The sequence below is a fragment of the Tachyglossus aculeatus genome, chromosome 14, assembly GCF_015852505.1.
Source record: "Tachyglossus aculeatus isolate mTacAcu1 chromosome 14, mTacAcu1.pri, whole genome shotgun sequence".
Classification (NCBI taxonomy): Eukaryota; Metazoa; Chordata; class Mammalia; order Monotremata; family Tachyglossidae; genus Tachyglossus; species Tachyglossus aculeatus.
In genome coordinates this window covers 4,774,998-4,787,157 of record NC_052079.1, presented here as the reverse complement: position 1 = coordinate 4,787,157, position 12,160 = coordinate 4,774,998, and the positions used below count along the sequence as shown (strand labels likewise).

At 46.5% G+C, this 12,160-nt stretch overlaps 2 protein-coding genes across 6 annotated transcripts in view; one reads left to right on the top strand and one right to left on the bottom strand.

Annotated features, from left to right (window-relative positions):
• L2HGDH (L-2-hydroxyglutarate dehydrogenase) overlaps positions 1–5,128 on the bottom strand; it is a 26,436-nt gene extending 21,308 nt beyond the window's left edge. The window contains exons 1-3 of the mRNA XM_038756738.1: positions 5,028–5,128; positions 2,231–2,346; positions 916–1,067 (exon numbers count right to left, since the gene is read on the bottom strand). Of these exons, the coding sequence (XP_038612666.1) occupies positions 916–1,067; positions 2,231–2,346; positions 5,028–5,128 (369 nt within the window). The remainder of the gene's footprint in view (positions 1–915; positions 1,068–2,230; positions 2,347–5,027) is intronic.
• Positions 2,246–12,160, top strand: DMAC2L (distal membrane arm assembly complex 2 like). Of its 5 annotated transcripts, none has more exons than XM_038756445.1 (5): positions 2,246–2,364; positions 8,401–8,512; positions 9,679–9,887; positions 11,187–11,358; positions 12,023–12,160. In XM_038756445.1, the coding sequence occupies exons 2-5, from the start codon at positions 8,406–8,408 to the stop codon at positions 12,135–12,137; spliced, it is 603 nt and encodes a 200-aa protein (XP_038612373.1). In that variant the 5' UTR covers positions 2,246–2,364; positions 8,401–8,405; the 3' UTR covers positions 12,138–12,160. The 5 variants fall into 5 exon arrangements, with proteins under 5 accessions (XP_038612373.1, XP_038612372.1, XP_038612375.1 ...); XM_038756444.1 differs by lacking the exon at positions 2,246–2,364 and adding an exon at positions 5,261–5,307; XM_038756447.1 differs by lacking the exon at positions 2,246–2,364 and adding an exon at positions 5,358–5,377.

Genomic DNA, 12,160 nt, shown 5'->3' with positions numbered 1-12,160 from the left:
AGAGAACATCAGGTGGATTGTGGCTAAGCAAGGCTACGTACAGGTTTTCTGCAGGGGGTGGCTGTTTTTTTTAATACTTCACACCGATGGCTGCCAAAGCCATGTAGCAACACCCTAAAAGTTGCTTTACCGCAAGAAAAGAAACAATCAGTGCTAGTGCTTAATATGCCACTTTGTATTTCCACAGGGCCTTGGGAACTAATGTAATGGCTGAAGGAGGAACTAAAGGCAATAGGGTTCTTTATGATTCTACGTACTATCCTTCAATAATTCCGGCCCATACAAAGTGGAGGCTTCCACTTCAAGCTATCTCATCCCTCTCTCTGGACCATATATATGTATATATGTTTGTACATATTTATTACTCTATTTATTTTATTTGTACATATCTATTCTGTTTATTTTATTTTGTTAGTATGTTTGGTTTTGTTCTCTGTCTCCCCCTTTTAGGCTGTGAGCCCACTGTTGGGTAGGGACTGTCTCTATATGTTGCCAATTTGTACTTCCCAAGCGCTTAGTACATTGCTCTGCACATAGTAAGCGCTCAATAAATACGATTGATGACGATGATGATGATGATGACCATAAGCTCCTTGTGGGCAGGGAACTCTATTGTATTGTACTCTCCCAAGTGTTTGATACAATGCTCTGCACACAGTAAGCATTCAATAAATATCACTCATTGTTTGATAATCTATCATTGGCAGAGACCAAGTCTTCTAACTCTACAGTATTCTTTCAAGAGTTTAGTGTGATGCTGTGCACACAGCAGGTGTCTGCCAGTCGTACTTACTGAGCACTTGCTGTGTGCACAGCATTGTACTAAGTGCTTGGAAGAGTACAATGTGGCAATAAAAAGACGCATTCCCTGCCCACGACAAACTTATTGATCGATTCACTCATTACGATCTATACCTTGCCGCACTGCTTGTATGGAATTCCCTTTCGGTCACAGTACTCATAGCAGAGCGCAGCACCCTGGACACACAGTTTGGCTTTCAGAGTTCCGGGTTTGTAATAAATTCCACTGTGGATGACACCACTGTTGTGTCCTGTCTGGTGACTAGCTGCAGAACAAGAGAAATGGTGTTAGAGAGAGTGGGAGTCTCACCAAGATCTCTTATATTAATTTATAGATTGTCCGTTTCCCCCCAGGCTATAAGCACGTTATGGGCAGGGGACATGTCCACTAATTTGGCTGTATTGTACTCTTCCAAGCACTTAGTACAGTGCTCTACACATAGTAAGGGCTCAAGAAATACCATTGATCATCATCAATCGTATTTATTGAGCGCTTACTGTGTGCAGAGCACTGTACTAAGCGCTTGGGAAGTACAAATTGGCAACATATAGAGACAGTCCCTACCCAACAGCGGGCTCACAGTCTAAAAGGGGGAGACAGAGAACAAAACCAAACATACTAACAAAATAAAATAAATAGAATAGATATGTACAAGTAAAATAAATAGAGTAATAAATATGTACAAACATATACACATATATACAGGTGCTGTGGGGAAGGGAAGGAGGTAAGATGGGGGGGGATGGAGAGGGGGACGAGGGGGAGAGGAAGGAAGGGGCTCAGTCTGGGAAGGCCTCCTGGAGGAGGTGAGCTCTCCGTAGGGCCTTGAAGGGAGGAAGAGAGCTAGCTTGGGGGGTGGGCAGAGGGATTGGGGGCATTCCAGGCCCGAAGGAGGACGTGGGCCGGGGGTCGATGGTGGGACAGGCGAGAACGAGGTACGGTGAGGAGATTAGTGGCGGAGGAGCGGAGGGTGCGGGCTGGGCTGGAGAAGGACAGAAGGGAGGTGAGGGAGGAGGGGGCGAGGGGATGGACAGCCTTGAAGCCCAGGGTGAGGAGTTTCTGCCTGATGCGCAGATTGGTTGGTAGCCACTGGAGATTATTGAGGAGGGGAGTAATACGCCCCGAGTGTTTCTGGACAAATGTAATCCGGGCAGCAGCATGAAGTATGGATTGAAGTGGAGAGGGACACGAGGATGGGAGATCAGAGAGAAGGCTGATGCAGTAACCATTGATTGGTTGATTGGGGGGTGGGAGGGAAGCCTAGAATTCCCAGCTGTGACTTCTCTAGGTAATACAATAGGTTCCAGAAACATGACCCAAGTGAGGTAACCCCCATTCCATTATCCACCTGGAGACCAACTGGAGAAAATGGTACGGCAAGGAGGCCCCGCTTTGGGGCTCGGGTCATGATCCCCATACCGTACTTACCTAGTTCCTTTTCCTTTTCCAGGATTCCAAATGAAAGCTCCGGATGTCGCAAAGCGAGGACTCGGGCGGAAGCGAGTCCCACAATCCCACCTCCAACAATGACCACATCATATGAGCTTCAGAGAGAAATTCAGGTTGTAAATTGGCCAACTCAAATACCGCATTTTTAATGGTGGATACTCTAGCTGCTGCAACCTGGGATAGCACTACGGTAGACTACGGTATTTGGCCTTGTGACCTTGCACAAGCCAAAATGACACAACTAAATGTGTGGTCCAGTGGACAGTGTGTGGGCTTGGGAGGCAGAAGGACCTGGGTTCTAATCCTGGTTCCACCACTTTGTCTACTGGGTGACCTTGGACAAATCACTTCACTTCTCTGTGCCTCGGTTACCTCATCTGTAAAATGGGGAATCAGACTCCGAGCCCCAAGTGGGCCAGGGACTGTGTCTACCTTCATCATCATCGTCAATCGTATTTATTGAGCGATTACTGTGTGCAGAGCACTGTTCTAAGCGCTTGGGAAGTACAAGTTGGCAACATATAGAGACAGTCTCTACCCAACAGTGGGCTCACAGTCTAAAAGGGGGAGACAGAGAGCAAAACCAAACATACCAAGAAAATAAAATAGAATAGATATGTACAGTAAAATAAATAAATAAATAGAGAAATAAATATGTACAAACATATATACATAAATACAGGTGCTGAGGGGAAGGGAAGGAGGTAAGATGGGGGGGATGGAGAGGGGGAACCTTGATTAGTTTGTATCTACTCCAGTGCCCAGCACATAGTAAGCCCTTAATCATCATCATCATCATCAATCGTATTTATTGAGCGCTTACTATGTGCAGAGCACTGTACTAAGCGCTTGGGAAGTACAAATTGGCAACATATAGAGACAGTCCCTACCCAACAGTGGGCTCACAGTCTAAAAGGGGGAGACAGAGAACAAAATCAAACATACTAACAAAATAAAATAAATAATGACTACCGTTAAAAAAAATCCCCTAGCCTATGAAAGCTTTGTGGGCAGGAAATGTGTCAACCAACTTTGTTGTATTGTACTCTCCCAAATACTTAAGTACAGGGCTCTGTACACAGTAAGTACTCAATAAATACACCTGATTAATCCCCAAGCACTTAGATCTCTGCTCTGCACCCAGTAGGTGCTCAATAAATACCACTCATTATTAAATACTACTTACTAAAGTAGTGGCAGAGCTGGAATTAGAACCCAGGTCCTCCCGACACCCAGGCCTGGGCTCTTTCCACTAGGCCAAGGGAACGGAGATTCCCTGACAGGGGAGTTCAAAGGGAAGGTTTCACAGACACCTCTGGCACCCTGCGGCTCCATTGGGTGAAGGAGAAGCAGCATGGCCTAGTGGCTAATGCCAGGGCCCTGAGGGTCGTGGGTTCTAATCCTGACTCTGCCACTTGTTTGTTTAGAACAGTACTTTGCACATAGTAAGCGCTTAACAAATGTCATAATTATTATTTGTATAATAATACATAATGGCAGGAATCAGAAGGTCATGGGTGGCTCAATGGAAAGAGCACCAGGTTGTGGAGTCGGAGGTCATGGGTTCAAATCCTTGCTCTGCCAATTGTCAGCTGTGTGGCTTTGGGCAAGTCACTTAACTTCTCTGTGCCTCAGTTACCTCATCTGTAAAATGGGGGTGAAGACTGTGAGCCCCCTGGGGGGGGCAACCTGATCACCTTGTAACCTCCCCGGAGCTTAGAACAGTGTTTTGCACATGCCATTACTATTATTATTATTATCTCTGGGCCTCTGCAAAATGGAGACCTTGAGCCCCAGGTGGGACAAGAACTGTGTCCAACCCGATTTGCTTGTATCTGCCCCAGTGCTTTGGACAGTGCTTGGCATTCATTCATTCATTCGTATTTATTGAGCGCTTACTGTGTGCAGAGCACTGTACTAAGTGCTTGGGAAGTACAAGTTGGCAACATATAGAGACGGTCCCTACCCAACAGTGGGCTCACAGTCTAGAAGGGGGAGACAGAGAACAAAACATATTAATAAAATAAATGGAATAAATATGTACAAATAAAATAGAGTAATAAATACATACAAACGTATATACAGGTGCTGTGGGGAGGGGAAGGAGGTAAGGCGGGGGGGGGTGGAGAAGGATAGAGGAAGGAGGGGCCTCAGTCTGGGAAGGCCTCCTGGAGGAGGTGAGCTCTCAGTAGGGCCTTGAAGGGATAGTAAGTGGCACATAGCAGGTGCTTAATTAATTAATCAATCGTATTTATTGAGCGCTTACTGTGTGCAGAGCACTGTACGAAGCGCTTGGGAAGTACAAGTCGGCAACACATAGAGACAGTCCCTACCCAACACTGGGCTCGCAGTCTAGAAGGCGGGCTCGCAATGATTACGTGGCTCAGTGGAAAGAGCCCGGGCTTTGGAGTCAGAGGTCGTGGGTTCGAATCCCGCCTCCGCCACATGTCTCTAGTGTGACCTTGGACAAGTCGCAACTTCTCTGAGCCTCAGTTCCCTCATCTGCAAAATGGGGATTAAGGCTGTGAGCCCCACGTGGGACAACCTGATCACCTTGTGTCCCCCCCAGCGCTTAGGGCAGTGCTTTGCGCATAGTAAGCGCTTAACAAATGCCATCATTATTATTATTAATGAGAAGCATCATCAATCGTATTTATTGAGCGCTTACTAGGTGCAGAGCACTGGACTAAGCGCTTGGGAAGTCCAAATTGGCAACATGTAGAGACAGTCCCTACCCAACAGTGGGTTCACAGCTGAGGGGGAGCAGGCCACTCACCTACTGCGGCTGCGCAGGGCCCCGCTGACCCCGCTGACCCCTGGGGTCACGCGCCCCCGCGCGCCGGCCGAGGCCCGACTGAGCAGCGCCCCGAGCGCCATCGCGCGTGCTCCTTGAGCTCCCAGGGCGAAAGGGAGGCGAAGCCCCGCCCCCTTCCCGGCCGGGACCAATCAGCGCGCGCTCCAGCCCCGCGCGTGCCAGCCCCGCGCGCCCCGCAGCCAATGAGCGGGCGAGCGGGGCGCAGGCGCGCTGCGCTGGAGCGCGGCGGCCCTCTGAGGGGGTAAGCGGGGCTGCGTGAGGAGGGGCTGGGGCGGGTCCTGCTCCCCGCTGCTTCACGGCCCGGGAACCCAGTAATAATAGTAATAATAATAATTATAATAATAAAGCTCACCTCCTCCAGGAGGCCTTCCCAGACTGAGCCCCTTCCTTCCTCTCCCCCTCTCCATCCCCCCATCTTACCTCCTTCCCTTCCCCACAGCACCTGTATAATAATAATAATAATGTTGGCATTTGTTAAGCGCTTACTATGCGCAAAGCACTGTTCTAAGCGCTGGGGGGGGGGTTACGAAGTGATCAGGTTGTCCCATGTGGGGTTCACAGTCTTAATCCCCATTTTACAGGTGAGGTAACTGAGGCTCAGAGAAGTGAAGTGACTTGCCCAAGGTCACACAGCAGACATGTGGTGGAGTCGGGATTCGAACCCATGACCTCTGACTCCAAAGCCCGTGCTCTTTCCACTGAGCCACGCTGCTTCTCTATGTATGTTTGTACATATTTGTTACTCTATTTATCTTGTACATATCTATTCTATTGACTTTATTTTGTTAGTGTGTTTGGTTTTGTTCCCTGTCTCCCCCTCTTAGACTGTGAGCCCGCTGTTGGGTAGGGACTGTCTCTATGTGTTGCCGACTTGTACTTCCCAAGCGCTTAGTACAGTGCTCTGCACACAGTAAGCACTCAATAAATACAGTTGATTGATTGATTGATCTTACCTCCTTCCCCACAGCACCTGCATATATGTATATATGTTTGTGCATATTTATTACTCTATTTATCTTGTAGCTATCTATTCTATTTATTTTATTTTGTTAGTATGTTTGGTTTTGTTCTCTGTCTCCCCCTTCTCGACTGTGAACCCGCTGTTGGGTAGGGACTGTCTCTATGTGTTGCCGACTTGTACTTCCCAAGCGCTTAGTACAGTGCTCTGCACACAGTAAGTGCTCAATAAATACGATTGATTGATTGATTGATATGTACAAGTAAAATAAATAAATAAATAGAGTACTAAGCACTTGGGAAAGTACGATATAACGATAAACATACATTCCCTGCCCACAGTGAGCTTACAGTCTAGAGTTGGGGAAACAGACATCAATACAAATAAATAAATTACACATAAGTAAATAAAAGGTGCTGAGAGGGCCTGTTGCTAGGGAAGAAGGAATCTGGGGGAGAGGTCCTTCTACTGCTGAGCAGGTGCTAGCTCCGGTTTCCATGTCATCCCAAGAGCCCACCTAGAATTTCCCAGGGGTTGTAACTTCTCAAGTGAGTAACGCCCGTTCAGACCGGAACACTGTAATCAACTGGAATTGGGCTGGTGGTAATGAACTTCGCCTGGAAATGAGAACCTAACCTAATAATAAGAATAATTTGTGGTACATATTTGTACATATTTATTACTCTATTTATATTTTACTTGTACCTATCTATTCCATTTATTTTATTTTGTTTGTATGTTTGGTTTTGTTCTCTGTCTCCCCCTTCTAGACTGTGAGCCCCCTGTTGGGTAGGGACTGTCTCTATATGTTGCCAGCTTGTACTTCCCAAGCGCTTAGTACAGTGCTCTGCACACAGTAAGCGCTCAATAAATACGATTGATTGATTGATTGGTATCTGTTAAGCGCTTATTATGTGCCAAGCAGAGCACCAAGTGCTGGGGATAGATACAAGATAATCAGGTCAGACACAGGCCCTGACCCACATGGGGCTCAGAGTCTAAGCAGGAGGAAGGACAGACATTGAGTCCTGCTGTTGGAGTGTGGTGCCCCAGTGCCCTGTTCCTAATTAATTATATTTATTGAGCACTGTACCAAGCGCTTGAATCAGCTTTCTGCCTCTCAATTGTATTCTGACTTAATGGGTGATGAAAAGTCCATTTACTTTTAAATTTACCAACACCAATTTTTCACATTCAGAAAGAGCTAGAGTGTAGAATGTGTCCTGGGTTTTAAACGGGTCTTTCTGCCCTAAGCTCAACTTTATTTTGGCACATAGTAAGCGCCTAACAAATGATGATGATGATGCCAACATTATCATTATTATTATGTGTTCGCTCAGCACTAGGGGTCCCCCTTTATCCCATGAAAGAGCAGGCAGGCCAAAAACTGCAACTATGCTACGATTTAAATAAAATGAATCCTGTTTCATAAGCCACATCATTTCCGCATAAGTGAGTTTAATTTTAACCACTGAAAAGCCGGGAAGTTGCCTTCTCATTTTCTACTCCTAAATACTAACCTGGTCATGCACATTCATAATTTTCATCAAAATCTTGACTCAACTGAGCATTTTGAAAATGAAGACACAACTGATCTGAGCGGCCCCCCCTCAGTCCCTGACCTGCTGCACTCTTACTACATTGTAAGGCTCTTCAGCAAAAACGGAATAAAAATGAAGTCCAGCAAAGGAAGTTTGGTTGAATAAATGCATTTCCATCTTTGTTCTCGCTAGAGTGAGAGCTCCTTGAGGTCAGGAATCATGTCTAGTAACTCAGTTGAACTTTCCCAAGCACTTAGTACAGGACTTTGGGCAGTAAGCACAGTAAGCAGTAAATACTTTTGATTTATTGATTGAAGGAAAAAGTGAATAGTCATGCCTAAAAGGCAAAAGTTATCACGGTTAGTTATTGTAGCTGCTCACTATGCCACTTTGCCTTCATTTGCTTTTTAGCCAGGCCTACTTTCTTCCCTTCTCCATTGCTCCCAGTCTCTAGACAGTAAGCTCGTTATGGGTAGGGAACATGTCAGCTAATTTTGTTGTACTGCACTCTCCCGAGTGTTGAGTCCAGTGCTCTGCACATAGTAAGTTCTCTAAATACCATTAATAGATATATTGCTCCTCAACTGCTAAAGTTCATGGGTCCATTGCAGTCCCTTGGTCAGAGGGCTGTTTGCCTCCATCTCTGGCAGAGAGTCACATCCCTGGTCTCTTAATAGTTACTGTAATACTGAATTCCCCTTAGGATTGACTCTCAATGTTACTTATGTAAGTCTGTAAACAACTCTTGTAAATGGGGAGTAAGGTAAACAACTCTTGTACATAGCCGTCTGGTTACCAGCTAATGATCTAGTAAAGTGGTCTTTTACATTGCCAGGTCTGATGATGCTGTTCGGAAGGTTCGCACACCAGTTGCACAACTTTAAGAAACCCCCAAGATCATGTGACTGCAGACAGTTCTGGGGATGGTTGAATGCCGTGTTCAACAAGTAAGTGCTCTGAATCAAGAAGCCCTGGGGACTGTAAGCTCATCCTCTGTGAACCTCTTTTAGACTGTGAGCCCACTGTTGGGTAGGGACTGTCTCTATATGTTGCCAACTTGTAATTCCCAAGTGCTTAGTACAGTGCTCTGCACACAGTAAGCGCTCAATAAATACGATCGATTGATTGATCCTCTAAGCTGGAAGCTCACTGTGGGCAGGGAACATGTTTGCCGACTCTGCTATATCGTACTCTCCTCTCCCAAGTGTGTAGCCCGGTGCTCTGCGCACAGTAAGTGCTCACTAAATGTTGATCGATTTAACTTCTCTCTCTGCCTCAGTTTCCCTCATCTGAAATGGGGTAAGGATGCCTGCTTTCCTTCCATTTGTCATTAATTGCTTATTTTATTTCTTTTGTTTTTAATATTTGCATCTTTGCTCAGATTATTTTACCCTTTTAGACTGTCTCCCCCTTTTAGACTGTATCTCCCCCTTTTAGACTGTGTCTCCCCCTTTTAGACTGTGTCTCCCCTTTTTAGACTGTGAGCCCACTGTTGGGTAGGGACTGTCTCTATATGTTGCCAATTTGTACTTCCCAAGCGCTTAGTACAGTGCTCTGCACATAGTAAGTGCTCAGTAAATACGATTGATGATGATGATGTGTGTATTTGGCAACTTGTGTCCCCTTGTCTCCCACATTAGATTGTAAGCTCCTCGAGGGCCGGCCCAGGTCTTCTACTTATATGGAATATTCCCCGGCACCAAGTCCAGTGCTCTGAGCATAGCACTCAGTAAATATTGGTGATGATTAGGGATTAATTCTCCATGATATAAAATGTATTTCTCTTTTAGTGCTATATTTTTTTTACCAAAAACAAAACATTTTAAAAAATAGCAGATAATGCACATTTTTCATAAAATTTCCCAGCGTATATCAGTCAGTCAATCGTATGTGTTGAACACTTACTGTGTGCAGAGCACTATACTAAGTGCTTGGGAGAGAGCAGTATAACACTATAACAGACACATTCCCTGCCCACAACGCACTTACAGTCTAGAGGGGATATAGAGGGTATATCCATGTATGTACCTTTCCGTGTGACCTGCTATGTGATGTCTTGCTGGGAAATGAAATGAAAAAGGATGATTCCCAAGAGCCTTTTCTCGGTTAACAGGGTAGATCACGAGCGCATAAAGGCCGTCGGCCCGGACCGGGCAGCTTCGGAGTGGCTGCTGCGATGTGGAGCCTTGGTGCGGTATCATGGCCAGGAAAGATGGCAGCAGGACTACAACACCCTCCCGACTGGACCTCTAAACAAATATAAGATCCAAGCAATTGATGCCACCGAGTCCTGCATCATGCACATAGGATTCGACTACATGGGTAAAGGATGGCATAGTTTTGCTCTCAGATACTCTAGCAGTTGGGCACCTTTCCGTTTTCCAATCAGTTGATTCCCTCGCCCACTCAGGAATGGAACAAGTTGGTGGGGGGTCCCAGTGCCGGGGTGTGGAGCCGGCTCTCTCGCTGCCTCCGTGGCCTCTACTTCTCTAGATGCACCAAGGCGACTCCTTATCCCCCAGCAACCCTAGATTTCTTTCAGTTAAAGGGAGGACCCGAGCTCTGAGGAGAAAGGGCCAGGCCAGGGCCGGTCTCTGAAAAGAAAGGAGGCCAGGCCAAGGCCAGCCTCTGAGGAGAAAGGGGGTCAGGCCAGGACCCAGACTCTGAGGAGAAAGAGGGCCAGGCCAGAGCCAAACCTCTGAGGAGAAAGGGGGTCAGGGCCGGGGCGCAAATTCTGAAGAGAAAAGAAGCCAGGGCAGGGCCAAACCCCTGAAGAGAAAAGGGGTCAAGCCAGGGCTCAGCTTCTTAGGAGAAAGGGGGTCAGCCCAAGGCCCAGTCTCTAAGGAGAAAGAGGGTCAGCCTTTGAGGGGAAAGAGGGCCAGGCCAGGACCTAGTCTGGGCTTTTATCCTCTGGGCCACCTGGGTTCCACCGCTTCAATGCTCTTTAGATAAATCAGAGAAGTGGTAGCTTTCTTCCCTTCCAACTCCCGCCAACCTTTTCCTCATGGCTCCTTTTGGCTACCCTCAGGTCACTGTAGCATCAACGCTGCAGGCATATCTCCCTCTCTCCTGGGCCTGCTAAAGGCTCTGGGGCAGCCAAACAGCCTGAATTCCTTCCCTGCTCACGTCAGCAATGAAGAAGGCATGGAAAAAAAACAAAACCTCATTACTGTGGCTTACTCACCAACTCACTTGTGCAATTTTTTCCATATTTAATCAAAAGCTCAGTATGCAATTGCAACATATAATTGCACATACCAGTTCCAGCTCCACTGATCTTGGGGTATATGTTATCTCGTTCTTTACCTTCTTACATAAATGCCAAGGTAACCTGGCCCAAATTCAGCTATTGAAAAGCTCACAATTGGTTCATAGGGGGCTAATAACCTGATAGATCTGTGTGCTCTGCATACAGTAAGCGCTCAATAAATATGATTGATTGATTGATATATCACAACTCCAGCCTGTTCAGCCATCTCTTTCCACATGTTCATTGAAGCTGGGCAGGAGAGTGGGTCTTGAACACCTGGCCAAGACCCTGCTGCCCACGGGCAATGTCTTAAAACGTTGACATGGGCAGTGGGGAGCAGGTACCAAATTATTGCACCATCTCTTTTCCAGAGGGCCTAGTACATGTTGAACAAATAAAGCTGTGCAAGTGTCATTACATTGAGGACGAGTGTTTGAAGCGGCTCAGTGAGTTTGAGAACTTACAGAAAAGCTTGCTGCGGCTGGAAGTCGTGTCCTGTGGGAATGTCACAGATAAAGGCGTCATGGCCTTGCACCACTTGAGGTAGGTGAGCAGACTGGACCGGAAGAGGTGACGTGCCAAGGCGACTGAGGCCCTTTGGGGAGGAAGTGGAGAAAAAAGCAGAGTTTACCATCTGAGAATCAGCTGGGCTTCAACGAATGGTTGAGAAAGTGATAGCCAGATCCTCCACTTGCCGTATGGAGGCACATTTCTCAGCTCCACAGGGTTCTGCCCAGCCTCAGTAGAACTGGAGTGCCTTCCATGTGCAGAGCACTGTACTAAGCATGTGGGAGAGCAAAACAAAATTATTAGACATTGCCCTCTGGACCGTAAGCTCCTTTGAGGCAGGGAGCTTATCCACCAGTTCTGTTGTATTGTACTCTCCCAAGTACTCCATCCATAAATACCAGTGAACAAAATCATTAGACATTGCCCTCTGGACCGTAAGCTCTTTTGGGGCAGGCATCTCATCCACCAGTGTTGTACTTTCCCAAGTACTGTGTACTCTGTACACAGTAAGCGCTCAATAAATACGATTGATTGATTGATTACTCCATCCATAAATACCAGTGGTTGATTAGCCCTGCCCTCCAGGAGATTGAATCTAGCCAGGAAGAACAGTAGGCCCTTTTGAAGTCAATGACAAAACAAAATTAATTTTTGTTAGAGTGTGTTTCAAGGTGTTTTTTTCCCCCCTTTTTTGCAGAAACCTTGAGTACTTATTGTTACGTGATCTTCCTGGAGTAAAAGAGAAAGAGAGTATTATTCATTCCTTTCAGAAAGCGATGCCTTCCCTGGAACTCAAATTGGACTTAAAATAAATTAAACGCCAATAAGAGCCTTA

Excerpts from the sequence above, each read along its gene's own strand:
- DMAC2L (XM_038756445.1), top strand. The coding sequence starts at position 8,406 with ATGATGCTGTTCGGAAGGTTCGCACACCAGTTGCACAACTTTAAGAAA. Across the intron at positions 8,513-9,678 it reads TTGAATGCCGTGTTCAACAA|GGTAGATCACGAGCGCATAA; the intron begins GTAAGTGCTCTG and ends CTCGGTTAACAG. Across the intron at positions 11,359-12,022 it reads ATGGCCTTGCACCACTTGAG|AAACCTTGAGTACTTATTGT; the intron begins GTAGGTGAGCAG and ends CCTTTTTTGCAG.